At 47.6% G+C, this 26952-nt stretch overlaps 1 protein-coding gene across 1 annotated transcript in view; it reads right to left on the reverse strand.

Moving 5' to 3' along the window:
• The window catches only part of LOC126234270 (uncharacterized), a 178796-nt gene that overhangs the window by 65251 nt on the left and 86593 nt on the right, over positions 1-26952 (reverse strand). Inside the window, exons 9-11 of the mRNA XM_049942965.1 lie at positions 9451-9666; positions 6932-7038; positions 1665-3594 (exon numbers count right to left, since the gene is read on the reverse strand). Coding sequence (XP_049798922.1) covers positions 1665-3594; positions 6932-7038; positions 9451-9666 — 2253 coding nt within the window. The remainder of the gene's footprint in view (positions 1-1664; positions 3595-6931; positions 7039-9450; positions 9667-26952) is intronic.

The following is a 26952-nucleotide window of genomic DNA, read 5'->3' on the forward strand; positions in this document are numbered from 1 at the left end:
CGGGAACCGGTGTTACCACTGTGGCAAGGCCGTTGGCCTACCGACTTAATAAGAATCGGTAATCCTGGAAAAGATGACAAAACAGAAATTTGCATCACAGATTTAAGAAACAACACTATGTGATCAAAAGTATCCAGACACCTCCAAAAACATTTTTTTCATATTAGACGTATTTTGCTACCACTCAAAGTACTCCGTATCAGCGACCCCAGTAGTCATTAGACATCGTGAGAGAGCAGCATGGGGCACTCGGCGGAACTCACGGACTTCGAACGTGGTCAGGTGATTGGGTGTGACTTGCGTCATATGTCTGTACGGGACATTTACACACACCTAAACATCCCTAGGTCCATTGTTTCCCATGTGATAGTGAAGTCGAAACGTGAAGGCACACGTACAGCACAAAAGCATACAGGCCGACCTCGTCTGTAGGCTGACAGAAACCGCCGACAGTTGAAGAGGGTCGAGGGTCGTAATGTGTAATAGGCAGACATTTATCCAGACCATCACACTGGAATTCCAAACAACATCTGGATCCACTGCAAGTATTATGAGTGTTAGGCGGGAGGTGAGAAAATTTGGATATCACGGTTGAGCGGCTGCCCATAAGCCACACATCGCGCCGGTAAATGCCAAACGACGCCTCGCTTGGTGTAAGGAGCGTAAACATTGGACGATTGAACAGTGGAAAGACGTTGTGTGGAGTGACGAATCACGGTACACAATGTGGCGATCCGATGGCAGGGTGTGGGTATGGTGAATGCCCGGTGAACGTCATCTGCCAGCGTGTGTAGTGCCAACAGTAAAATTCGGAGGTGGTCGTGTTTTTCATGAGGGGGCTTGCACCCCTTATTGTTTTGCGTGGTACTATCACAGAGGAGACCTACATTGATGTTTTAAGCACCTTCTTGCTTCCCACTGTTGAAGAGCAATTCAGGGATGGCGATTGCGTCTTTCAACAGGATCGAGCACCTGTTCATAATTCACGGCCTGTAGCGGAGTGGTTACACGACAATAACATCCCTGTAATATGGACTGGCCTGAATGCTACAGAACACCTTTGGGATGTTTTGGAACGCCGACTTCGTGCCAGGCCTCACTGGCCGACATTGATACCTCTCCTCAGTGCAGCACTCGTGTAGAATAGGCTGCCATTCCCCAAGAACCTTCCAGCACCTGATTGAACGTATATCTGCGAGAGAGGAAGCTGTCATCAAGGTTAGGCGTGGGCCAATACCATTCTGAATTCCAGCATTATCGATGGAGGGCGCCACAAACTTGTAGGTCCTATACAGTCAGGTGTCCGGATACTTTTGATCGCATGGTTTAAGTAGGAATACACCTGCTAAGAATGAAAGGGTAAATGTATAGGGGTGTTAAGGCTAAGTAAATAATCACTCAGGAATAACACGGATAGAGGAAAGGAAAAGATGGTTAGCGTAAGGTGGAGTGCTTGATTAGTGTAAGAAACAAGAAAAGAAGAAGTAATAAAGATGTCGGATGCTTCCTGTTGATGAATATAAAGGTTGAATGAGAGAAAAGAGATCAATGGCGAAACCTCAATGATTAAGAAAAATACAAAGCTAAAAATAGTGAAACAGTATGTAATTAGGAAGCAGCCCTGTCTCGACTGAAGTGGACAGTTGTCTTGAGTTCCGCCTTACCTTGGCAGGGAGAGTTGATGTGGAGGACGTCCTGGTAGCCGACTCTCGCCTGGCTGGAGCCTCTTCGTCGCTGGGGATCTCTGCAGCCCCTGACATGGTGGACTGGCGGCGCCTTCTGCTGGCCGGGTCCTGCTCAGTCGTGGAGACGCGTTCCTCGCTGTCCACCACCTCAGACGGAGCCATCCGGCTGCTGGAGGCTGCCGTCGCCTCTGAGGCGTCGGCCACGACGCCCTCCTCGTCCACGGCGTCTGCAGTGCTCACCTCGTCGTCCGCCCGCGACACGTCCTTCCTGCTCTCTCCGACCACACCACTCCCGGCTTCTGAGACATCGTGCCGCTTCTCGTCCGCTCCATTATTCTCACTGTCCGATTTCCCTCCGTCGTCGTCTGCTTCACCTTTAAGTGACTCATTCTCTGCTGGTTCCTCTTCAGGGTTCTTTTCCCCAGTGGACTGTTCATCCTGATCCGCACTTTCGCACCCTTTCGTGTTATCAGCTCCAGTGTCCACTTCTTCACCACCATCGATGCCTTCTTCCATAGCATTACTGTCGTCTTTAACAGTACTGTCCTCAATTTTTTCCTGCTTGACAATCGATGGCTTCTTATCTATCGTAGAAGTGTCGACGTCAGCAGGTTGGCCATCTTCGGTGACCTCACTCGGGTGCTGCCGGTCTTCGGCTGGGGCCTGCTCGTCTCGATCTGCAGGTACGTTGTCGGCCTCCAGTTCGCTCGGCTGGAGGGACGTCCGCTCACTGTCGTCTGCGGGCTCGTGGTGCACTATCGCTGTCACCACTTGCTGCGTCGCCCCCTCATCCAACGAGGTGGTGTAGACACTGTCCGTCCTTTCCTTCGGAAGACCTGCGAAGGGCTCGGCAGCCTCCGCGTCCCGACTGGCCTCTTCCCCGAGGCCGCCTCCTTCGTCTGGAGCCTCTGCTGTGGGCTGATCCTCACTGGGGGACTCGTCACGTAAAGGCTCTCGAGCCAGGTGTTCTTTTGGCGGCTCTTCCGGGGCAACTTCATCGTCGATACTCGTCACGGATTTCTCGGTCGATATAGCTTTCAGGAGCTCGCGAGCGACAGTCGTGGAAGAACTTGTCTGTGTATCCTCTGCTCTCTCTGCATCCCCACTGATTCCTTTAGACAGGGTTTTCGCTTCCTCGTCTGCTATTCTCACCTTGGCATTCGTCTTCTTGGCTTCAGACTTGCTAGCTTCACCGTTTGACGCAGATGTTCCACTGTTGTTCTTTTTCTTGCTGCTCCTCGCCTCCACAGACGACTGAACGGCAGTTTTCTTCTTGACCTCCTCCTCCTTGACCACGGCAAGCTCCCTGTGTTTGGTCCTGCTCTTCTTCTCCTCCTCGGTCTTCCTGGAGGCGGGGGCCGACGCCTTCCCGGAAGTGGCCGTGCCGTGGCGCCTCTCGCCGCGACGCCGCGCCGCCGCTCGCTTGCCTACGCACACCTGGACGTCATTGTCGTCGTCGTCGTCGTCGTCGTCGTCGACGACGCCGCCGCCGCCGACCCTGCCGTCACGAGGCTCCTTCGCCGCCCCCCGCCCTTCCCCCTTCCGCCCCACTTCCCCCTCTTCCTCCTCGGCCTCCTCCTCGCCCTGGTCGGCCTCCTCGGAGGCGGAGCCCGCGCGCTTGCGTTGCTCGCCGTGCCGCCGCCGTCGCCGCCCGCCGCGCCGCGCACTGTCACTGGAGTCCGAGGCAGAGGGCGAGGCGGACGCGGAGGCGGAGGCGGACCGCCGCCCCCGGGGGCCGCGCGCCTGCCCCTGCCGCTGGCGCCGCCGCCGGTCGCGCTCCTCGTCGCCGCCCCCGCTGCTGGCGCCGCCGCTGGCGCTGGAAGACCGGCCCTGCTGCCTCCTCCTGCCCTGGTGGTCGCCGCTCGCCCGCCGCTTCTGCCGCCTCCGTCCTGGACACGAGCGGTGGGGTCTGTACAGAGACTCGCAGGAAACCGACCACTACGAACAGGGCTCGTACCATTACCCAGCTTTCTCCCACACTGCAACTTACTGGCGGATTAAAACTGTGTGATGGGCCGGGATTCGAACCTTGGAGCTTTGCCTTTTTGGAGAAGTGTTCAACGAACTGAGCTACGTGAACATACTTCCGCCAGTACTTAATCTGCTACCTGCCAGACTCGTATACTGTTCTACCCTCTCGCTCCTCGCCCATGGCCCTCCTATCTGGAAAAAGAAAATTGATTGTTATTTTCTCTCTCTCGCGGGAGTGGTTGGGATGTCAGCGGTGACAATTTGCCGTTCTACATCCGAATGAGAGGAAATAATACACTGTGCAAAAAAGTATCATTTCTTTGAGTGGATGCCAAGTTGGGGTACTGGCGCGCAAATTGCAGCTTTCGTCACCGATGAACTGTGGCGTAGGATCGTCAAAATCCCGAGCTGGTCGGAGAGCCCTGACCATAATGTCCCAAATATTCGCACTGGGGAGAGATGCGGTGACTTAGCTGGCCAAGGTAGGGCTGGCAAGTACAAAGGCGAGCAGTACTTACTAAAACGTAAAGCCACTATGGCCTGCCATTAATGCAGCAAAACGGGGTGTAGAATATCGTCGATGTACCGCTGTGCTGTGAGAGTGCCGTGGATGACAACCGAAGGAGTGCTGATATGAAATGAAGCAGAACCACAGACCGTCACTCCTGGTTGTCGGGCACTATGGCGGGCTGGTATCCGACTGCTGTCGGGGGCGTCTCCGGACACATCTAAGCCGGCCTCAGTTCGAAGTGGGTCTCATCACTGAAGACAATTCTACTCCACCCAATGAGATTCCACGTCGAATGTGCCCGACGCCACTGAAAACGGGAGGTCAATGGTAGTCGCCGCAAGGGGCGTCGCGAGCTCCACCCCCTTTCTGGGAGCCGCCTATTAATGGTGCTTGTGGTGACTGAAGCACGAGTTGCACGTCGGGTCTATGATATGAAGATGTATCCGAGGCTCTGAGTCCCTCTGTGACGCTCGCTTGATGCCACATTCTGTTGTCTCTTTAGTTCGACCACTTCTTTCTTCGCTATGCGTTCTGCCATGGTTCACACGCTCCTGCCAACATCGTCGAATAATGGCATCGCTCCTGTTCAAATGTCGAGAGATTCGCCAATTACTCCAGCTGGCTCGTTTGAGCCCAACTGCAAATGCTGACGGCTCGTATATTGTTCACACTTCTGTCTGCTGTATAACTGTGTACACGGAGTGAAATTCGCAGACTTTATGCCCTGGTATCGAGGTGCCCACTGTTTACTATCCTTTCCAGCTACGCGCTGGAATTGCGCTCCAGCATCACACGTTCATCTATTTTTGCAATTTTCGTCGTCGGTCCCTGTATGACTATCAATTTGTGAGCAATTTGAATAACTCCTTTCATGAAGTAGATGCTTCGGCAATTAATACATTTTTGTTTTTACGCCTTTCCACTACTCGTTCAGCTAGAAAATTTATATATTTATTCGCATCCTGAATTTAATAACATGGTACAGTGTGTGTGATATTCTCCAATGCTGTGCACGAAGCTTTGTAACTTTCGTCGGCCAATTGTCATGCTCGTAAGTTAGCATCCCTTCACCACCTTTCATACTTTCGTGACTGTGAAAATGTAGTACTAAGTGCCTACACCTGTTGCCTAAGAGTTTGAAAAGCTAGATGAACGTCATATCGCACGATATTTGATTACTTGGAAAGCTATTTTTGAGGTTTCGTATAATCGTAAAAGTGGTGTTGCCGATTAAAGACTTTAATTCATCTTCTGAAGAGGCTTTTATTGCAGAGTGATGTCAAATTGTGGCAACTTCCGCAGTCAGTTCCACAGGGCAGGTGCAGGACTTTACGGTAGTACTCGTAGTTGGAACACAGACAGTGTGGTAGTGCCGAATTGTGCATTTGTGCGCAAAGATTTCTCGTTACACAAGAAAATTTTAAATGGAAAAGCCACATCAATTTCCCTTCACTTTGCTAAATTAGCGTCGTTGTGGAAAACATTCGGTTGTATTATTTCACCTAGATATTTAAATTTTGAAGCCTTTTTATTCTTCCATAACCAGTTTCCGTGTATTTCCGTGCCTCCTTTGCGTCTGTCATATAATGGGGCTCATTTTTAAAAAATATATCTTTTTTCTCGAAAGATATAGAAGCTGTCTTTTGTAGGAGGTTTGTCTGAATTGCTACATCTTGTATAGATTCAGCTACAATGCCAAATCGTCTGCACAAACCAAACAAACAATTCTCGGAAGCTCAGATTATTTCCTTTCCTCCCAAACGTGATTTTTAATTCCTTCTTTCTCGATTTCTTTAGGAAGTACACTGCGCAGAAAAAACGTGTCACTTTATCGAAATCCTGTAACTGTCTCCCATTGTGAAGCATAAGTTTCGAATTTGGCACAGGGGCGCCTACAGCCCACGTCGGCAAAGGCAAAAAGGCGTGGCCCGCTGCGCCGCCACTCTCGGGGCTCGGCGTTGTTTCAGACAGCGAGGCGTCGACACGTGCGAAAAAAAAAAAGGCCACAGCACAGAAGCTCACGCGAGATGTAAGATGGGTTAATGATGTGCTATTGGCACCAAATTTCACCACCGTTGTGCCTTTGTGTAGTGAGATTCACAATTTTTAATGCCTCATGAAGGATTTCCTTTACGCTTTCGGCCAGACCTTTAAGTACGAGGGCCTCTCGGTGCAGGTTACAATGAGTCCGCTGAATAGAAGAGGCAACTGGCCGAACTTTGGCAGTCAAGTCTGAGTAAATTCCAGACACAGCACGGGAACCACTCTATTGTACTTTCTAGTGTAAAACTATCAAGACATTTAAAAATTCCTTCCTCCGTTATTGTTGATAGCAAGCATTTACTAAAGAGGACTCGTATCCTCCTATCATATTCAAACCTAACAAAAGCCAACAGAATAGCCTCGCCAACTACATCGGTGTTTTATTCAAGCTGAGGTGAAAAGTACTCACTTTGCTTTAAAACTGTCATCATGGACTGTTTCACAGAATTTTACATTTCTCTTTACCGTTGTGTTTGATAGGGTATTTCACCAATTAGTTTTAATTCCTTTTCCCTAAGTAAAGCATCAGATATTATTTTGGCCGCTGGTGAAATAATACCCTCTCGTACGGTGTCAGCTGACCCCTTTTGGGCCATCAATAACGATAATCGCTGTGAAGCGTTTGCTTATTTTGTTCAGCAGAAGACGCTTTTCGCATCATTGATTTTGATTCAAAAATTCTACTTTTTTGTTCTGGAAAAAAATCTATTGATTTACTTACGCATTCTGCACGTATTTTTGATAAATGTCTTTCCAGTTTCGAGTGTCTGATACTTTCATTGGCAAGTACTCCAAAACACGCAGCACGCTGAGGAAGCAGCTCGTCTTCTGTTACACAAAACACAATCCCACAAGTGAGCACTGTATCTAGGAAAGCATGTTTTTGCTACTTTTTGGAAGGAGTTCAGTTCGCTAACTTCACTAACACTGTCACCTATAGGTGTATTAAATGAAGCACTGTAATGGGAAGTGGAAGCTTCGTCATAATTATCCGGAGTCTGTCTTTTTGCGGCACGACCAAGTCTTAATCCACTCCTCCACAGTCAAATAAATAGAAAACAGAAACGCAGTATAAAGTAAAACGGACCGCCACTATAAACATGCATGCCCACACTAAACAATAAGCAAATAACGCACGATGCCACAGTCAGAGAAATTCGGAATCAGCTCAAGGTTAGTCACGTGACACTTGTCGCAAGTGAAAGTGGACGCAGCGTTGCCATATCATAATCACCAGCCAATCCTACAGCTTTGCTGTTTCTTACCGTCCTGAGCACATTATTAGCCACATTCATTTCTTGTGTAGAACAGATTTTCTGCATAACTTTTTCAGATCATAAAACTTTCCTCTTGGAATACATGTTCATATTTTTTTTCCAGTCGTTGACACAGTATTTTAAAAGTCTTCTAGCGACCCACCGGAGTAGATCCACAGTTTGGTAATCACTGGTCTAGACAATTTGTGCATCATGACTTAAACGATGCCTCAAGATATATGCACAGGTTTTCAACTTTAATACTTGACTTATCACGTTAAAATATTAACGTAATATTATACTTCACTTCTTGATGATAGCGTTTTAAATTTTTAAATTCGGTCAATAATTATACGAAATACTGAAAATCAAATTTTTGTTGTCACTGTAAGCCTCTACATAGGCAACCCACGACTGAGATTTGGTAATTTTGTGTCTATTTTTGGGCGTTTAATGATGTAGATGGGGAAGAAATCAACTGTCGCGCCGCATGAGCTGCCCTTGCATTACACTGAACTGGGGAACGACATAAAATTTAAATGGAATTTAGAGATGCTGATGGAGTATTGCTTTTCCTAAATACGACGCTAACCACTTCCTATGTCAAAGCTCAAATCTAGCACCACGAAATGCACTCGTAGTCAAAAGATGACGCACCATGAAGGAATTATCCGAATGCGATGTGATGTACATGTACAGCAAACAAATGATTACAACTTCAGAAAAGTGGATGATTCGTTCAAGAGAGAGGGCTTAGGAAATCAGTAATGCATTGGTGCATCTCTGGCCGTTATGCAAGCATTTATTCGGCTTTGCAATGATTGATATAGTTGCTGGATGTCTTCCTGAGGGATTCCTCCCAGCTGGTGGGAGGGTGTGGGTGGAGAGAGATCCGACGACCTCGTTGGCCAAGGTAGGGTTTGGCAAGCATAGACACAAACGCTGGAAACTCTCGCTGTAAGCGGGTAGGCATTATACTGCTGAAATATAAGCCCAGGATGGCAAGAAAACGGCGCATAGAATATCGTCTACGAACAGCCCCGTATGAGAATCAGAGGTGTCTTGCTATGAAATGAAACTGAACCCTAGACCATCACTCCTGGCTGCCGAGCAATATTGCTGACTGGTCATCGGGACACATTTGGAACCGCGACTCATCACTGAAGACAATTCTATTCTAGTCAGTGAGATTCCAAGCCGAAGACGTGTCCAGACACACTCCGGAAAGCAGTGAGATATCAACCCCACTGTCGACCGCCAGACAGCCTGAGAACCAGGAACGATGGTCTGGGGTGCTGTTTCTGTTCCTTGGCCAGCAACGTGGCCGGATCTCTTCCCAATTGAGAGCGTCTGGACACTGTCGGTACGACCCTTCAACCATGCCGGGATTCTGACAGTCCGGTCTGACAACTGGACAGAACTTGACGTCATGAGGACATCCAACGACTCCATCAATCGATGAGAACTTCTTGCATAAGAATCAGAAGAGCGTCAACGAGTTACTGAGTTGCTGCGTTTGTGAAGCTCTTTCTCTCCAATAAATCATCCAGTTTTTTTGAAATCATTATCATTTATTTGTCTGTAGAAGTACGTGACATATGCCGATTTTCATTCATTTCGAATGGTTCCTTTGAAAGGGCACGGCCGATTTCCTTCCCGATCCTTCCCCCACGCAATAGAACCGATGACCTCGATATTGTTCCGCTCCCCCAAATGAACCAACCAACGTCCATTTTTCTTTTCCCTTAAAGTGTAGTAGTGACCTCGTCTGTACTGTTTAAGAGGTGGGCCACACAGACACGGGCGACTGCCACTCACCGGCGTCCGAGTATTCCTCGCTGTCCCTGCGCGGCCGAGTGCGGTGCTTGCGGCGCTGGCCGCTGGCGTCGTGGCGGCGGTGCGCCGGGGGCGAACCGCCGTCGTCGGAAGTGGGCGCCGTGCCGGAGGCGGCGCCGGGGGCGGCGGCGGAGGCGGGCGCGGTGACCGGGGAGTGGGGGCGCCGCCGCCTCCGCTGGTGCTGGTGGGGGTGGCGGTGGTGGTGGCGGCGGCGGCGCGACCGCTGCTCGTCGTCGCTGCTGGAGGCGCGCCGCGAGTGCCCGCGGCAGCGGCAGTGGTGGTCGTGGTCGTGGTCGTGGTCGTGTGCGCACACCGGCACCAGCCGCTCCACGTGCCGCACCGCCACGTCGTCGCTCAGCCGCACCTGCGGGCGTGTGTGTGTGTCTCTGTGTGTGCACCTCGTAGAGAGACCTGCGGGGTGGGCGTGTCGGACGTACAGCTGGGACAATACAAGCACACGCCATCGCTACCGTCCAGTGTACTACTCGTAATTCTCGATGGCAGATGTTGCACTGATGTGCAGAACTTAAAGACGAATGTAACAAGTTCGTTTGCGTGGCCATCCTCTGCAGCAGGCAAGGAAATGTTTATTTTGTAAATACATTGAATCGCCAAAGAAACTCGTACAGGTAACCGTTTCAAATATACACTCCTGGAAATGGAAAAAAGAACACATTGACACCGGTGTGTCAGACCCACTATACTTGCTCCGGACACTGCGAGAGGGCAGTACAAGCAATGATCACACGCACGGCACAGCGGACACACCAGGAACCGCGGTGTTGGCCGTCGAATGGCGCTAGCTGCGCAGCATTTGTGCACCGCCGCCGTCAGTGTCAGCCAGTTTGCCGTGGCATACGGAGCTCCATCGCAGTCTTTAACACTGGTAGCATGCCACGACAGCGTGGACGTGAACCGTATGTGCAGTTGACGGACTTTGAGCGAGGGCGTATAGTGGGCATGCGGGAGGCCGGGTGGACGTACCGCCGAATTGCTCAACACGTGGGGCGTGAGGTCTCCACAGTACATCGATGTTGTCGCCAGTGGTCGGCGGAAGGTGCACGTGCCCGTCGACCTGGGACCGGACCGCAGCGACGCACGGATGCACGCCAAGACCGTAGGATCCTACGCAGTGCCGTAGGGGACCGCACCGCCACTTCCCAGCAAATTAGGGACACTGTTGCTCCTGGGGTATCGGCGAGGACCATTCGCAACCGTCTCCATGAAGCTGGGCTACGGTCCCGCACACCGTTAGGCCGTCTTCCGCCCCAACATCGTGCAGCCCGCCTCCAGTGGCGTCGCGACAGGCGTGAATGGAGGGACGAATGGAGACGTGTCGTCTTCAGCGATGAGAGTCGCTTCTGCCTTGGTGCCAATGATGGTCGTATGCGTGTTTGGCGCCGTGCAGGTGAGCGCCACAATCAGGACTGCATACGACCGAGGCACACAGGGCCAACACCCGGCATCATGGTGTGGGGAGCGATCTCCTACACTGGCCGTACACCACTGGTGATCGTCGAGGGGACACTGAATAGTGCACGGTACATCCAAACCGTCATCGAACCCATCGTCCTACCATTCCTAGACCGGCAAGGGAACTTGCTGTTCCAACAGGACAATGCACGTCCGCATGTATCCCGTGCCACCCAACGTGCTCTAGAAGGTGTAAGTCAACTACCCTGGCCAGCAAGATCTCCGGATCTGTCCCCCATTGAGCATGTTTGGGACTGGATGAAGCGTCGTCTCACGCGGTCTGCACGTCCAGCACGAACGCTGGTCCAACTGAGGCGCGAGGTGGAAATGGCATGGCAAGCCGTTCCACAGGACTACATCCAGCATCTCTACGATCGTCTCCATGGGAGAATAGCAGCCTGCATTGCTGGGAAAGGTGGATATACACTGTACTAGTGCCGACATTGTGGATGCTCTGTTGCCTGTGTCTATGTCCCTGTGGTTCTGTCAGTGTGATTATGTGATGTATCTGACCCCAGGAATGTGTCAATAAAGTTTCCCCTTCCTGGGACAATGAATTCACGTTGTTCTTATTTCAATTTCCAGGAGTGTAGATATATATAAATAGGCAGAATACGGCGCTGCTTGCGGCAACGCCTACAGAAGACAACAAGTGTCTCAAGCAGTTGTTAGGTCGGTTACTGCTGCTACAGTGGCAGGTTATCAAGATTTAAGTGACTTTTAACGTGGTGTTATAAAATGGTTCAAATGGCTCTGAGCACTATGGGACTCAACTGCTGTGGTCATAAGTCCCCTAGAACTTAGAACTACTTAAACCTAACTAACCTAAGGACATCACACACATCCATGCCCGAGGCAGGATTCGAACCTGCGACCGTAGCAGTCGCACGGCTCCGGACTGCGCGCCTAGACCCGCGAGACCACCGCGGCCGGCGTGGTGTTATAGTCGGCGCGCGAGCCATCAGACACAGCATCTCAGAGGATGCGATGAAGTGGCGATTTTTCCGTACGACCGTTTCACGAGTGTACCGTGAATATCAGAAATCCGGTAAAACATCAAATCTTCAAATCGCTGCGGCCGGAAAAAGAAGGTGCAAGTAAGGGACCAACGACGACTGAAGAGAATCGTTCGACGTGACAGAAGTGCAAGTCTTCTGCAATCTGCTGCACATTTCAGTGCTGGGCCATCAACAAATGTCAACGTGGCAATCATTCAACGAAACATCATCGATTTGGACTTTCGGAGTCGAAGGCCCACTCGTGTGCCCTTGATGACTGCACAACACAAAACTTTATGCCTCGCCTGGGACCGTCACTACCGATATTGGACTGTTGATGACTGCAAACATGTTGCCCAATTGAACGAGTCTCCTTTCAGATTGTATCGAGCGGATCAACGTGTTCGGGTATAGAGTCAACCTCATGAATCCATGGACCCTTCTTATCAGCAGGGGACTGTTCAAGCTGGTGGAAGCTCTGTCATGGTGTGGGCCATGTGCAGTTGAAGTGATATACGATTCTGACAGGTGACACGTACATAAGCATCCTGTCTGATCACCTGCATCTATTCACGTCGATCGTGCATTCCGACGGAGTTGGGCAATTGCAGCAGGACAATGCGAGTTCCCACACGTGCAGAATTGCTACAGAGTGGCTCCAGGAACACACTCTGAGTTTAAACACTTCCGCTGGCCACCATACTCCCCAGACATGAGCGTTACTGAGCATATCTGGGACGGCTTGGAACGTGCCCTCGTTCTCTTACGGATTTATGGACAGCCCTGCAGAAGTCATGATGTCAGTTCCCTCCAGCACTAATTTAGACATCAGTCGAGTACATAGCGCGTCGTGTTGCTGCGCTTCTGCGTGCTCGCGGCAGCTGTTTACGATAGTATGCAGGTGTACCAGTTTCGGTGGCTCTTCAGTGGAAAACTACCTTTTCTTGGTTCAACAGTAATTTATTAAACCCAGACGCGTTTCCCCTTTTTTTACTCTAAGGCATCTTCAGTGGGATCAAGAATGACACAGTTTTGTTTTCATATGTGTTATTTTTAGATTGTCAAACAGTCCACGTTGTGTTTTTTTATGTAAATAAGTAATTGCTTAAAGTTTGTCGGCATCGGCGTTTCTTCTCATGTGGACTGGAGATCGCACTACAAGTTCATTTCATCACCATGGCTTTCAAGCACTCTCTAAGAGCTATTCTATTTATATTCAACCATCTACAACTCAAACCGCCGGCCGCGGTGGTCTCGCGGTTCTAGGCGCGCAGTCCGGAACCGTGCGACTGCTACGGTCGCAGGTTCGAATCCTGCCTCGGGCATGGATGTGTGTGATGTCTTTAGGTTAGTTAGGTTTAAGTAGTTCTAAGTTCTAGGGGACTAATGATCACAGCAGTTGAGTCCCATAGTGCTCAGAGCCATTTTTGAACAACTCAAACTACTAATTCACCATTTCGCACATACACACAATTATAAACATCATGAATAGAAATTAGTTTTCAACATGTACTTCGTTAGATTGGCAACATATAGGTAAACAAAAAACCAAATATGGGGAAACACATAATGAACACACAACCGTCTTTAGAAGCACGGTGTTCGAACAAATAGTTATAACTAGTGGCAACAGAGTATTAGTGGACCACAAAAATAATGATAAATATGGTAAAACTGTGAAAGAAAAATTTCGGAGTATCAAAATGTACTTATGTTTCGGAAATGAAGTGGTAGTGCGACCTCCAAACCAGATGAAAGGAAACGTAGGTGCCAACAGATTGTAAGTAATTACTTATTTACGTAAAAAGAAACGCGACGTGAACTGTTTAATAATCTAAAAATAACACATATCAATACAAAACTGTATAGTTCTACGTCTCATTGAAGCTGCCTTAGAGTAAAAAAAAAAAAAAAAATGGCGAAACGCGTCTACGAGAAATAAATTACATTTGCAGCAAGAAGACGAAAGTAAGTTTCGCATGGTGTCAACCGCCAAGTAACATAGGTTTACGAAACATGGACTACATATAGAATGAACTGATACAGTATAAATATGGGATGTAAAGCAGTGGAATCCAGAAAAAATTTACTTGAACTGGCCTTCCAACTAACAAAAGATACATACGACAAAAACTCTCTGTAGTGGGGGTCCAAAATTAGCAAGACAATGATTAAGCCAGAAGCAATTTATGCAACAGAAACACTAAACATTAACTTCAAAAGCCAAACGGAGAGTTTTGAGAGGAAAGACAAATTTTAAGGAAAATCATAGGGGCAAAATTCCAAGATAATAAGATCGTATACATCAAAAATGGAAGACTATACAAGGAAATCGAAAAAACTTTCAGATAAAATGCGGAAACGGAGGAAAAATTTTTATGGGCATCTTCTCAAATGGTTCAAATGGCTCTGAGCACTATGGGACTTAACATCTGTGGTCATCAGTCCCCTAGAACTTAGAACTACTTAAACCTAACTAACCTAAGGACATCACACACATCCATGCCCGAGGCAGGATTCAAACCTGCGACCGTAGCAGCCCCGCGGTTCCGGACTGAGCGCCTAGAACCGCTAGACCACCGCGGCCGGCGGCATCTTCTCAGAATGAACTCTAACACATTAACGAAAGAAATCGTCGACTTTTTCCGTAACCGCAAATAAGACCCTGCTAATTTAAAGAAAGTGAGAAAGACCTACTGGAATTAAAGATTTCAGAAAAATCACTAGTCGATCGGACAGCTAAATTTATTACTAAAGATGGAGACTGAAGATTTCAAGACAAATGTACACAAAAGCCAAACGGATCACGTGGGAAGAAGACAGGAAAAGAAGATCAGAAAGAAAGAAGAAATACTGGGCACTGAGAAAAAAACAGTACACAAAAAAATGATTGATCCAACGTACCCCAAAGAGGGTGAAACGAAAGACGTAGTACGGGAGGTAAGTGAAAGAAATACGCAATGAGAGGAACAGAAAAGAATACACTTTTATTGAAAGGCAATAACTATACTGAAGTCGCCGTGAGTCATAATGGTCCCCTGGACATTACGAAAGACGGGACGTGGTTCTTAACAGGGCGTGTGACCGGCACGGACGCAGTGCTCGCTCCGCAAGATGGTGCTCCCATGGCGGCCACAGGGTTGGTGAGGAGTCCTTGTGTCGGGGCTCTCCATGGTTGACAACTGGTGGCCGGTCGTTGGAGCGTGTGGGCGCGCTGCAGTAGTCTACGTCTCTCCAATGCATCCCACGGGTGCAGCACGGGAAGTGAGTCGGGGGACAAGAAGGTCAGTCCATTCGCTCCTTCCGTTACAAGACGTGCTCTGCCTGCGCAGTTCGATGCGGTCGCGCGCTGTCGTCCATAGAAACGCAATGGAAAGCAGCACAATGGGAGGAGCACGCGTCACAATGACGGTGAGCGGTAAGTGGGCCAAGTTCAACGGTTTGGAGGTCGGTACACCCACGCAATATTATGCCTCCCCACACGATTGCACGTGGATCGTGTGAAACACTATTAAACAAATATTACCTATACATACCTCATGTAACTTCTTTGTATGCTTATCTTTAATGTGATCTCTGTGTTACAAAGCTCTTTGATGTAATATCTGTATAAATGTTTTATTCATCATTATGTCCATTTATGTCATAATAATAAATGTCTATATGTAATTTCACAAGTAATATTCTGCGGAAATATTGGAATGTTTAAACTATACTTGTAGTACTGGTTTACAGTAAGTTTGTAATCGTGTAAAACCTGGAAGGAAGTCCCGTTGCTACGTAACGGGCTTGGCGGGAATAGAAAAGGCGGATTTGGTGGTCGAACTGGAAGGCTCCTTTGTGGCGGAGGGTAGTTTGTGCCCAGCATGCAAAGCCTTCACATCTTGTGTGCGGAACGAAGCAAGAAGACCGGCAAGGTTACTTAGTATTAGCTTGCATGTGGAAGAAATTTGGCCTCGTTATTCACGGCATGCACTGGTTAGCCTTGTACTATTAATATCCGATGCTAAGAAGAGAATTTTCAGAGCTCCTTAAGCATCAAGAGCCGTGGGTAATTTCGCCTCCTTTTAGCCACATGAAATCGCCACAGAGACCATCTCCGTCTCAAATAATCAGTTGAGTACTGCATAACTGCATGGACCAGTTATGTAGTTTCTTAGCGAATGATGTCTGCTTTCTTTTAGATTTTGTGTGAGCACCTATGTTTTACCCTTAGTTATTTACCTGCAGAGGGTCCTACTCCAGATGCTGCGATAGTCCCGAGTATCCGATTTTACTGAAGTGAAAAGTAATCGATTTCTGTAACAACCTCTAATAGCTTTTGTGGAGCAGTAGATTTCATTGCCATTGACGGTTTTTCACACAAGGATAGGAAAAGTTCCTCTACAGTGTAATCACCAAGAAAAGATCTAAAGTGATTCGCTTGAATGCCAATACAGTGGCAAAGTTACCTCCATAAAACTGTGATCACTCACAGTAAACTTGACGGACCAGTATAAGAAATAATGGCTTTACACGTTTCTAATAATGTTTACATTTCCATCCGTCACTAAGTAAAAACTGTTTTTCATATTGTATTGAAACGGAAGTGGTTAGCCTTCATATTAGACACTGATAGGATAGTTTCTCGGATCACACGCTAGTTGTTGAGCCAGTTTTGCATTTCATATTACTGTAACAGTAACCCTGAAGTGCGTCTATCAATTTTATACAATTGTGTGATATAATAAACAACTGGCTATAACTATTCAAACTAGATTTCAGGAACCAGAGGTTTGGTTTGTTCTTTAGTTAGCTAGCATACAGAAGTGAATGCCCTTTGAGAAAACAAATAGTAACCAGAAGAAAGAGTATTACGATCTGAAAACAATTTCAACAACAGCATTTCCGAATAACTAAGCTGGTAAAGAACGTCATTTCCTCATTAATACTTCTCTATCAGCATTAATCCTTTGCGTGCTTCTGTGTTGATTATGTCAAACCACTGGTACATTGATAGTTGAAGTGTTATTCGAACAGTTTGTAGACGGTGGAAAATATCACACTGTATAATCAAATCACATACAAAAATGCAGACATTCTTATCTTACCTTCATATGTATATTACGATCCATATTTCCCATGTTCTGCTGCAAGCGAGGGAATGTCCGGACAAATATACTTGTGGTGTGCAATCGAGGAACGGCCCTCAGATGGATATCTGTCATTTGTGATCTATATTTCGATTTGCAAAGCTTTAAGGCTGAGAAAAGTTGTTCGCATAAATACTGAACCGTAAAATTACTACTGATTCTCCAAAGGTTATTAATCACAATTAATACACAAAATGTAAAGTGGAAGTAGGTGCCGAGGGATAACTGATGAAATTACACACAATTTTCAGTAACACTCTTTATTCAAATTTGGTGCAAGACTTTACGATATTTTTTAAAAAACTCAGCAATCATTTAACGAATAAGTGACAATTTACGATAGGAAATGACTTTTAAATTATTGAATTATTATAAAAAACTTCACGCCGGTAAAGGCAAGTACAGGCAAGCAATTTAACATATACAACGCGACGCTGTACAATATTTCAAGCTCAGCTAAATTACTGGTGAATTTCACTTCATTAATAAATGAATACAATTTGAATATATGGCTTCACTTTTAGGCAGAAAAATTTCCCATTTGGTTACAACAGCCGTAGCTACGGCCGCCCATAACAGGCTCACTCAGGCTCATTAAATGGCGCAGAATCTAACTTGTCTGCAACATATAAAGACAATCCTGTTTACAAAAGTTCTCAAAATAGAAAAAAAACCGAAACGCATGAGTCATGCACACGGGGGGGGGGGGACACTCACAGTTAACAACATTAACATTTCCAAAACATATAAAAAAACAAATTTTACAAATTTCGGCCAGTTAACTAACGGCAAACACACACGCTCGCAAGGTAGGACTTGCGAACTTTTACAATATTCTCCTTTCAAGGCAACAATTTGTACCCGTAATGAAATGGCAAACTTTTGTATGACAAGAAAACACACTGATAACCAACTACCCGTATAAAACACATAAGCACGTTGAGTAAAAGCCTTAAAAGGTATTGAATTGGAAAAACACACAACAGCTTTTGCTGACTAGAAACAATATAAAAAAATCCACTACGGCGTACATTAACAACCTTGCTTGATTATAGCCAAATTTACATAAACACAAATTTACGTAAGTTACAGCTTCCAGGAATTCGTTACGCAATTGACTAGTTCTTACCACGAGGCAAAAGGAATTTTTCTTCTTTCTTAGTACCCTTTTACACGTGAGTCTAGTAATACTAGTTATGGCAGGCGAGAGAATGGATCAGGTCTTAGTGCCTTGCATTTTAAACAGAACAGCCATTGGTGCCTCAGACTTTCACAGACATGGCAGAGGCTAACAGTCGAATAAACCCGTAGGTAAGCTGGGAGGGGAAGGAAGCAATCCGAACCACAGATTTACTCTGACTCCCCCCCCCCCCCCCATTCGTCCTCAAAAGGGGACAAACGGACCACCATTTCTAATATTACCACCTTCCCGCGGGTGGGCAGACGAGAATGAATGGTGGGAAACCCTCAAAATATACGGCTGGTGTAATTAACAAGAATAAGTAAACTGAACTCAGTTAAACTTCATAAAATCTGTTATCAATCACTACTCAACTTCTGGTGCGTTACGACTCCCAGGACTGAACCAACGCAGCACCTCCAAATGCTCTGCCGAGCCGGCCGCTGCCAGCCGTTTCAACGGACGCAGGAAGGCGGGCCGATTTCCAGAACCTCCTCGCCGGTCGACAGCATACGGCCGAACTGCAGATTACGCCCCTTGCAGACCCACGCTCAGTAACATTCCTTTCGCGACGAGCAGTTAACGCCCCATACCACGGAGGCGGTGCTCGTGCCGCTTACACTGATGCCGCGGTCTGCGTGCTGTCCCTCTAGCACCGGCAGAGAAGTCCCTTCTTGATGCCCCGACTGCCAACCTCTACCAGAGCCAATACAGCCACCTCTCCAACCCACGCGGACAGCCCACTTTTCCCCTTTCCCGCTAGAGGGAGACACCGAAGCCTTCAATTGCGACAACGGCGCCACCGCCAGAAAACGGAGGACGACTGCTTCACGCTACCCGCTGCGGCGCGCTTTTCAAAGCTTTTACTACGGCTCAAATGCAATGAAAAGCCAATGAAACTCGCACAGCTACCTAATGTCGTGGAGCGTCCCCGTGAGAACGCAGAAGTGCGACAACACGACGTGACATGGACTCGACTAATGTCTGAAGTAATTCTGGAGTGTAGAATGAAATTTTCACTCTGATATGAAACTTCCTGGCAGATTAAAACTGTGTGGTTTGAGTGCTGGAGTGAACTGACACCATGAATCTTGCAGGGCTGACCATTAATGCGTAAGAGTACGAGGGGGTGGAGATCTCTTCTGAACAGTACGTTGCAAGGCATGCCAGATATGCTCAATCATGTTCATGTCTAGGGAGTTTTGTGGCCAGTGGAAGTATTTAAACTCCGAACAGTGTTCCTGGAACAACTCTGTACCAATTCTGGACGTGTGGGAAGCAGGTGATCAGACAAGATGCTTACGTACGTGTCACCTGTCAGATTGGTGTCTGGACGTATGAGTCGTCCCATATCACTCCAACTGCACACGCCCCACAGGCCCCAGAGCCTCCACCAGCTTGAACAGTCCCCTGCTGACATGCAAGGTCCATGGATTCATGAGGTTGTCTCCATTACTATACACGTCCATCCACTCTATACAATTTGAAACGAGACTCGTCCGACGAGGCAACATGTTTCCAGTCATCAACAGTCCAGTGTCGGTGTTGACGGGTCCAGGCGAGGCGTAAAGCTTCCTATCGTGCAGTCATCAAGGGTACACGAGTGGGCCTTCCGCTCCGAAAGCCCATATCGACAATGTTTCGTTGAATGTTCCGCACGCTGACGGTTGTTGATGGCCAAGCATCCAAATCTGCAGGAATTTGCGGAAGGGTTGCACTTCTGCGACGCTGAACGATTTTCTTCAGTCGCCGTTGGTCCCGTTCTTGCAAGATCTTTTTCGGGCCGCAGCGATGTCGGAGATTTGATGTTTTACCGTACGGGCTATATTCGCGGTACACTCGTGAAATGGTCGTACTGGAAAATCACCACTTCATTGCTACCTCGGAGGTGCTGTGTCCCATCGGTCTAGCGCCGATCAGAACACCACGTTCAAACACGTTTAAATCTTGATAACCCGCCATTGTAGCAGCAGTAACCGATCTAACAACTGCGCCAGGCACTTGTCTTATAAAGGCGTTGCCGATCGCAGTGCCGTATTCTGCTTGTTTACATATCTCTGTATTTGAATACTCATACCTATACCAGTTTCTTTGGCGCTTCAGTGTAAGTAGAACCAAACATGTACTTTATAGCTGCTGCTTTTGCATGTTTTTGAGGAAATCTATTCCATGGAAGGCGTGAATAGAACTGAATGCCATTCGCCATTCTAAACTTCTCCTTAATGTAGCGGTCACATTGCAGATCAATCAATTCTAATTGCATCTCGGCGGACACAGTTCTGACGTCCATCGATGATGTCAAAGATATGAAAATCTGGCTCAAGGAACGTCAAATCCTCGAATCGTTTTGCGAATGCTGCATTCAAATAATGCAGAGACTGAGCAAATGACGCAAAAAGGTAATTATTAATATTAGCTGCGAATTGCGTCACATTCAGAAAATGCGTGAAATTACGGTCCTGGATGCGACCATTACATATCTCCAATTTTATTTGCATTGCGCGAATTGAAAAAAAATAGGGATAAATTTAACTGACCTCTGCCCTGCAACGAAGCACTGAGACCATTCAAGTGACTCATGTCGGTAACAAAAGTTAGGTTAAGAATTCATTGAGTGTCAGAAAGCTCACGAACCGACCTCCTTTCATATCCATCAAAAGATTTACCTTTCGAAGCAAAGGAAGGAAACGTTGAAGGGTTTTACCCCTACTCAACCATCTTAGCTTACAAAAATTGGGTTTATCATTGAAGTCTGATACCAGTGCAACCGTTAACTCTCGAAATTGCCTGTGATTCAATCCTCCTAACAACGACATTCAAAAATGGCTTTGAGCACTATGGGACTTAACATCTATGGTCATCAGTCCCCTAGAACTTAGAACTACTTAAACCTATCTAACCTAAGGACAGCACACAACACCCAGTCATCACGAGGCAGAGAAAATCCCTGACCCCGCCGGGAATCGAACCCGGGAACCCGGGCGTGGGAAGCGAGAACGCTATCGCACGACCACGAGCTGCGGACAACAACGACATTCATAACCCTGTTAAATTGCACAGTTTTCGCAAAAAGTGACTGTTGATCAGTTACACAATGGGCTGAGTGAAACTGCCGTCCTGGGCTCAGCTTAGTTTCTAGGCGTCCCATAAACCCCACGTTACAGGAATCCATACTTAGGGCACCATCAATGGCGATGGAAACTGGCTTATTCGAGGTCAGATTCAACTTGCTAACAGCATGTTGAACAGCACTAAATACGTCTCTGATGGGGAGTAAATCAGAAAGCTCTTCTGTGATATTTAAATCTGTATCCACCTCTCGGACGAATATAGCCAATTGTGCTGGGTCAGTAACGTCGGTACCAAGCCACAGAGAATATGCAAATAATTGTTGATTTCTCACCGTTAGATGTCGTTCAGCATCTGCACTAAGGTCTTCTGTAAGGCGCGCAGTTGTGTGTGGAGACTGACAAATTGTATGGAATTGTGGCGTACTTAGAGGAGACGCCGATTCACAAGCAATGTGGAGGCGTTCTTTCAGAAAAGTCCCAGTGGAGAATGAAGTCGCTGGGCATTTAAATGGGCAATTCTAAAGCTCGCCCTCACTGCACATTCATTTGTAGCTACACATTCCTAGAAATAAAAGTGTCGCGTAAATCCAATTATATCTTGAGTAATATTAGTGGTTGATGTAAGATAAATTGAGATAACCGAGCTTACGCCAATGCCGGAGAATTCTTTTAACTTTGCAATTAATTGCAGACAATCGTCTCCCTGCGTCGGAATGTTTGGAATTGCAGTGTCACTCCACGTTATATACACTACTGGCCATTAAAATTGCTACACCAAGAAGAAATGCAGATGATAAACGGGTATTCATTGGACAAATGTACCATCACGCCGTGTGATACGCCAGTATGGCGATGACGAATATACGCTTCCAATGTGCGTTCACCGCGATGTCGCCAGACACGGATGCGACCATCATGACGCTGTAAACAGAACCTGGATTCATCCGAAAAAAATGACGTTTTGCCATTCGTGCACCCAGGTTCGTCGTTGAGTACACCATCGCAGGCGCTGCTGTCTGTGATGCAGCGTCAAGGGTAACCGCAGCCATGGTCTCCGAGCTGATAGTCCGTGCTGCTGCAAACGTCGTCGAACTGTTCGTGCAGATGGTTGTTGTCTTGCAAACGTCCCCATCTGTTGACTCAGGGATCGAGACGTGGCTGCACGATCCGTTACAGACAAGCGGATAAGATGCCTGTCATCTCGACTGCTAGTTGGGATCCAGCACGGCGTTCGGTATTACCATCCTGAACCCACGCATTCCATATTCTGCTAACAGTCATTGGATCTCGACCAACGCGAGCAGCAATGTAGCGATTTGATAAACCGCAATCGCGATAGGCTACAATCCGACCTATATCAAAGTCGGAAACGTGATGGTACGCATTTCTCCTCCTTACACGAGGCATCACAACAATGTTTCAGCAGGCGACGCCGGTCAACTGCTGTTTGTGTATGAGAAATCGTTGGAAACATTCCTCATGTCAGCACGTTGTAGGTGTCGCCACCGGCGCCAACCTTGTGTGAATGCTCTGAAAAGCCGATCCTTTGCATATCACAGCATCTTCTTCCTGTCGGTTAAATTTCGCGTCCTTAGCACGTTATCTTCGTGGTGTAGCAATTTTAACGGCCAGTAGTGTATTTTTTGATATAACAGAATGTTGACAAAGTAAACAAGTAGCGCGTTCTCCAGTATGCACAAAAAGTCACTGCAATTTCCACTGGGATTCTTGTTGCACGCAATTTGCACTGGAACTTGGTCTCTTCTCAGCTGAATCCATATTCACAGCACCAGTTGTCGCCGCAGGAGACCCAATACTTCTGCTTGCGCTGCCGAAGGCTGACAACGGGACGCGACTGCGCTGCCCGCTGCCCGCTCGCCCACTAGCCAGAGTGTCCGGTGTGAGCCAGCCTGCGGTAGACCCCTGTCAAAAGCAACTCATTGTCTTACAAGGGAAACTCCCCATTGCATCCCCTCAGATTTAGTGGTAAAATGGCCCAGTGGGAAGTCCGTCCAAAACTGGACACAGATCAACCATGAACAGAGGAAGAAGGGGTACTGAAAGGCGGCGTCATCGCTGTGTGATCGCGGTGTTGGACCGCCAAGCGGGAGGTCCATGTTCAGGTGTCTCTCGCTCTCCATTTCTTTCCACAAAATTAGCAACTGTCCGCCCAGTCATTGACGTGTCTGTTCTCCTTCTGTAGTGTTGGCAATTGTCAAAGTACACATTGGTTACACAATATGAATCACGTGGTAAGAATATATTACCGTCGCAAGTAAATGTAGTGGACAGTGAGAGCAGGCGAGATGCCGCGTAGACGTCTCACAGAAAACTAGAAATAAACGGATGTGAACCATGTTACAACAAAGGAATTCAAGAGTCAAAACTTCCAAAAAGGAACGCAAGAGTCATGTCATGTAATACTTGTGTAGAACAAATAGGAGGTACGTACACCTGGAGGTCCCTTCGTTACACCTCTATTGTGTCTCACTGTTTAGAGGCACAAAACCCGTGGGTGTTTCCAACTTGTCACTAAATGCAAATAAGTAGGAGGCCCAGTTGATAGGAGCTGGAGGAGTCCAGGTTGGAACAATACGCGGTACGGCACACTGTCAGGGAGAAGGATTGTTATTCAAGTAACACATAGTACAATGAAATTACTTACCTTCAGTAGTTTGTAGGACTGCAGCTGCGGCTATGAACTGACAATCTCGTAACATGGAATACCATGAACTAATACAACATATTGTCAGGGGCTAAGCCTGATGGGCCCTCCTCAGAGAAACAATGCAAACATTACAGAACTGGCCGAGGGCCGATTATGAAAGTGCGTCTGCCTAGGTAGAAATCTAGCTAAGAAGTGAACGAGGCACACTCCAGTTCCGTCGAGCTGCACAGCCCTCTAGGGTGCGCTGTGCTCGGCAGACGACGGGCTGCCAACCTTGTGTTGGCGCGGCGTTGTAGTAGTATCTGTGACTATGATACTACAACCTCGATGTTGCAATCGAACGTTGCACCACAGATTTGAATAGAGCGAACAGATACGTGAATGACCGAACGGACAGTTCATAATTTTGTGAAAACATGTGGGGCAGGAGGGAGACTCGAACACGGATCTCCCCTTTCGTAGTCCAATACCGGTATCACATAACCAGGACGTCGTGGCTATTCAGATTGGACCCATGTTGCAGATCTTGAGCTGGGACCGTTCACTGTTTATATTTGGCTTCTTTTTTGTTCCTGTCTTCGAGCTTGATCTGTGTTCAGTTTTTGACGGACTATCCTCTGGCCATCTGAGGAGGCTGCGATGGGAAGTTTCCATTCTTAGTAATGATAACCGAACCTCAGTAACAGGTACATGCTATAGCGTCGCTCGCATGCCCTCACTTCACGAGACCCTGAGAACAAGTTTGGTATTTAATCCAGGACATTGGCGCAAAGTCTGGAGGTCAGGAATTTGACGCCTTCACTTCTCCTCTCCTGGCAGACCAAATAGGCAGTGGAAACTTTTTCCACTACCAGGATTCGAACCGGCTGACGCCCAAGCGCCCAAGGTCGAGCACCATCGCACAAGCGTCTGTTATCGACCTTTTCTTTTCTTTTCTTTTTTCAAAATAATTCAAAAAAATGTACAAATGTGTGTGAAATCTTATGGGGCTTAACTGCTAAGGTCATTAGTCCCTAAGCTTACATACTACTTAACCTAAATTATCCTAAGGACAAACACACACACCCATGCCCGAGGGAGTACTCGAACCTCCGCTGGGACCAGCCTCACAGTCCTTGATTGCAGCGCCTTAGACCGCTCTGCTAATCCCGCGCGGCATAAAATATTTCCCCTGGGGAGTGTAAAAGAGATTGAAAAATAAGGAAGGAAAGTTGTCACTGCCACTTTTGCTCTAAATTAAAAAAAAAAAAAAAATCAAGCGTTGGCCCCTATCTGATCCTACTCCCAGTAGGACTAACCTAGAGCTACGAGTGGGCGAGAAAGGATAAAGGAAAGGCAACCACGGGGGAGCCATGAAATTTTAACACAATCAGTTGTTTTTGTTTTTGTCTTTATTTATTTATTTAATTATTTTTTTTACTTTTTTATTATATATGAGCGCCTTGAGTAGCGGGTCCTGCGTCAGCCAGCACATCCAAACGTGTCTTCTCGTTGAGTGGGATTAGATTCCTCTATCCGTTCTGCTTGGTTCAGATATGTTCGGATCAGTTGAGATCAGTTTTCAGCTTCTCATGGCTTGGATGTTCCAGCTGCGAGGCGGACAATTAAAGACGCTCCCTAAAAAAATTGCGGAAGTATTGCTGATAGTGTGGGTTGCGTGTTAGGACGCAGTGTCGTTCGCTGAGATAATTCTAATATCCGAGCACTGACTTATGGCCAGAATTAAAAAGATAATGGATCGTGTGGCCACAGATGCGGTTCTCAGAGTCAGTTTTGGCGGTGGGGTAAAAAGTCTCCAACCCGGGAATAAAAGTGTGTGGATGTCCATCTCAGCGGGTGTTCAGCATGTAGGAACGGCCAAAATACGCGTCGCAATTGTCCAGACATCGGACGCTGGGCGACAGTGAAACCGTTGGTCGTCTCTGTCGTCTACAGTGGGTGCAGAGGGGCGAATCGACTAGAAGGATGCAATGCAGTCGATATCGGTTAACTTGTTTGCCATTCACTGTGATATACCACGCTGACTGGACGTCGGATTCGAGAAAGCCACACATACTGGGGATACTTAATTTCGATGGGGTTGGGCGGCCGGCACTGTTGTAACACTTGGTAAACCGTTTTCGTCTGAAACAACCGTGTAAGTGGTAAATATCGATAGACATAACTGAAGTCCAGAAAAAATTGCCGTATATGATAAGACGGGGTTGGGTTGGTCGAGACAAAAACGGGGGCGGACAAAGAGACTAGCACAAAGTTTTGAATAGGAGTCCAGTGAGGCTCTGTGGGCAACGATGCCAGAACTTGAGCTGGGAGCTGATGTACACCGCAGTGACTTTGGTCGCACGTGTATTGGTCCCACCCTACTACAGTCCCGTGGGAGTACACGGAAGTCATGCTGCACTCTGAATGACACCCCTGAGCTGACGAAGGAGCCCAATGCCATCAACAGATGTCGGGCCACGAGAGTTCGGACTGGGGGTACTGAGCCACATGTTGTATACAGCAGGCATGATAGGTGTTTACATATTGGGTATGTTGCATAATGCCGAGGTCTCATAGCCGGTGATCTGCAGTCTGTAGCATTGCACGCTTAACGTTAATAGCCCTGATCGATGAAGATAGGCTGTCAATTCAGTGGCAAGACATCGAACCATGGCGGCGACGCTGAAGGGGACGACGCTTCTTTCCCGTAGGCCCTCACCAGTGAGCAAGACCTTGGATTTAAACATGCTGAGGGAGCTGCCCGATGCTTCGCCATAAGTCGCCACCAATGTCAGGGATGCTCGAACGTCATCGTCACTGAGCAGATGAAGAACGAGCTGGTCTGTGTAGGCCAAGCAGAAGAAACGGTGCTCTTGCAGCGTCATACCTTCTAAACGTTGGTGAGTCCCTGGAGCAGGAGTTCCAAAACGAAAACATATAAAACCGAGGGACAGGGGCGGCATGAGGCGGCCGTCGTACAAGATTCTGGAGGTCGCGCCGCTCAACAGGCGCATAGTTACTGTGATAAAACCGCTGGGAAAACCCATATGTTGAAGGACTACCTGAAAATACGAGTGGCCTACACAATCGAAGGCCTGGCTTAAGTCCAGCTATGCCAAGGCACCAGGGAGATGTTGGTGGCGAGC

The sequence above is a fragment of the Schistocerca nitens genome, chromosome 1, assembly GCF_023898315.1.
Source record: "Schistocerca nitens isolate TAMUIC-IGC-003100 chromosome 1, iqSchNite1.1, whole genome shotgun sequence".
Lineage (NCBI taxonomy): Eukaryota > Metazoa > Arthropoda > Insecta > Orthoptera > Acrididae > Schistocerca > Schistocerca nitens.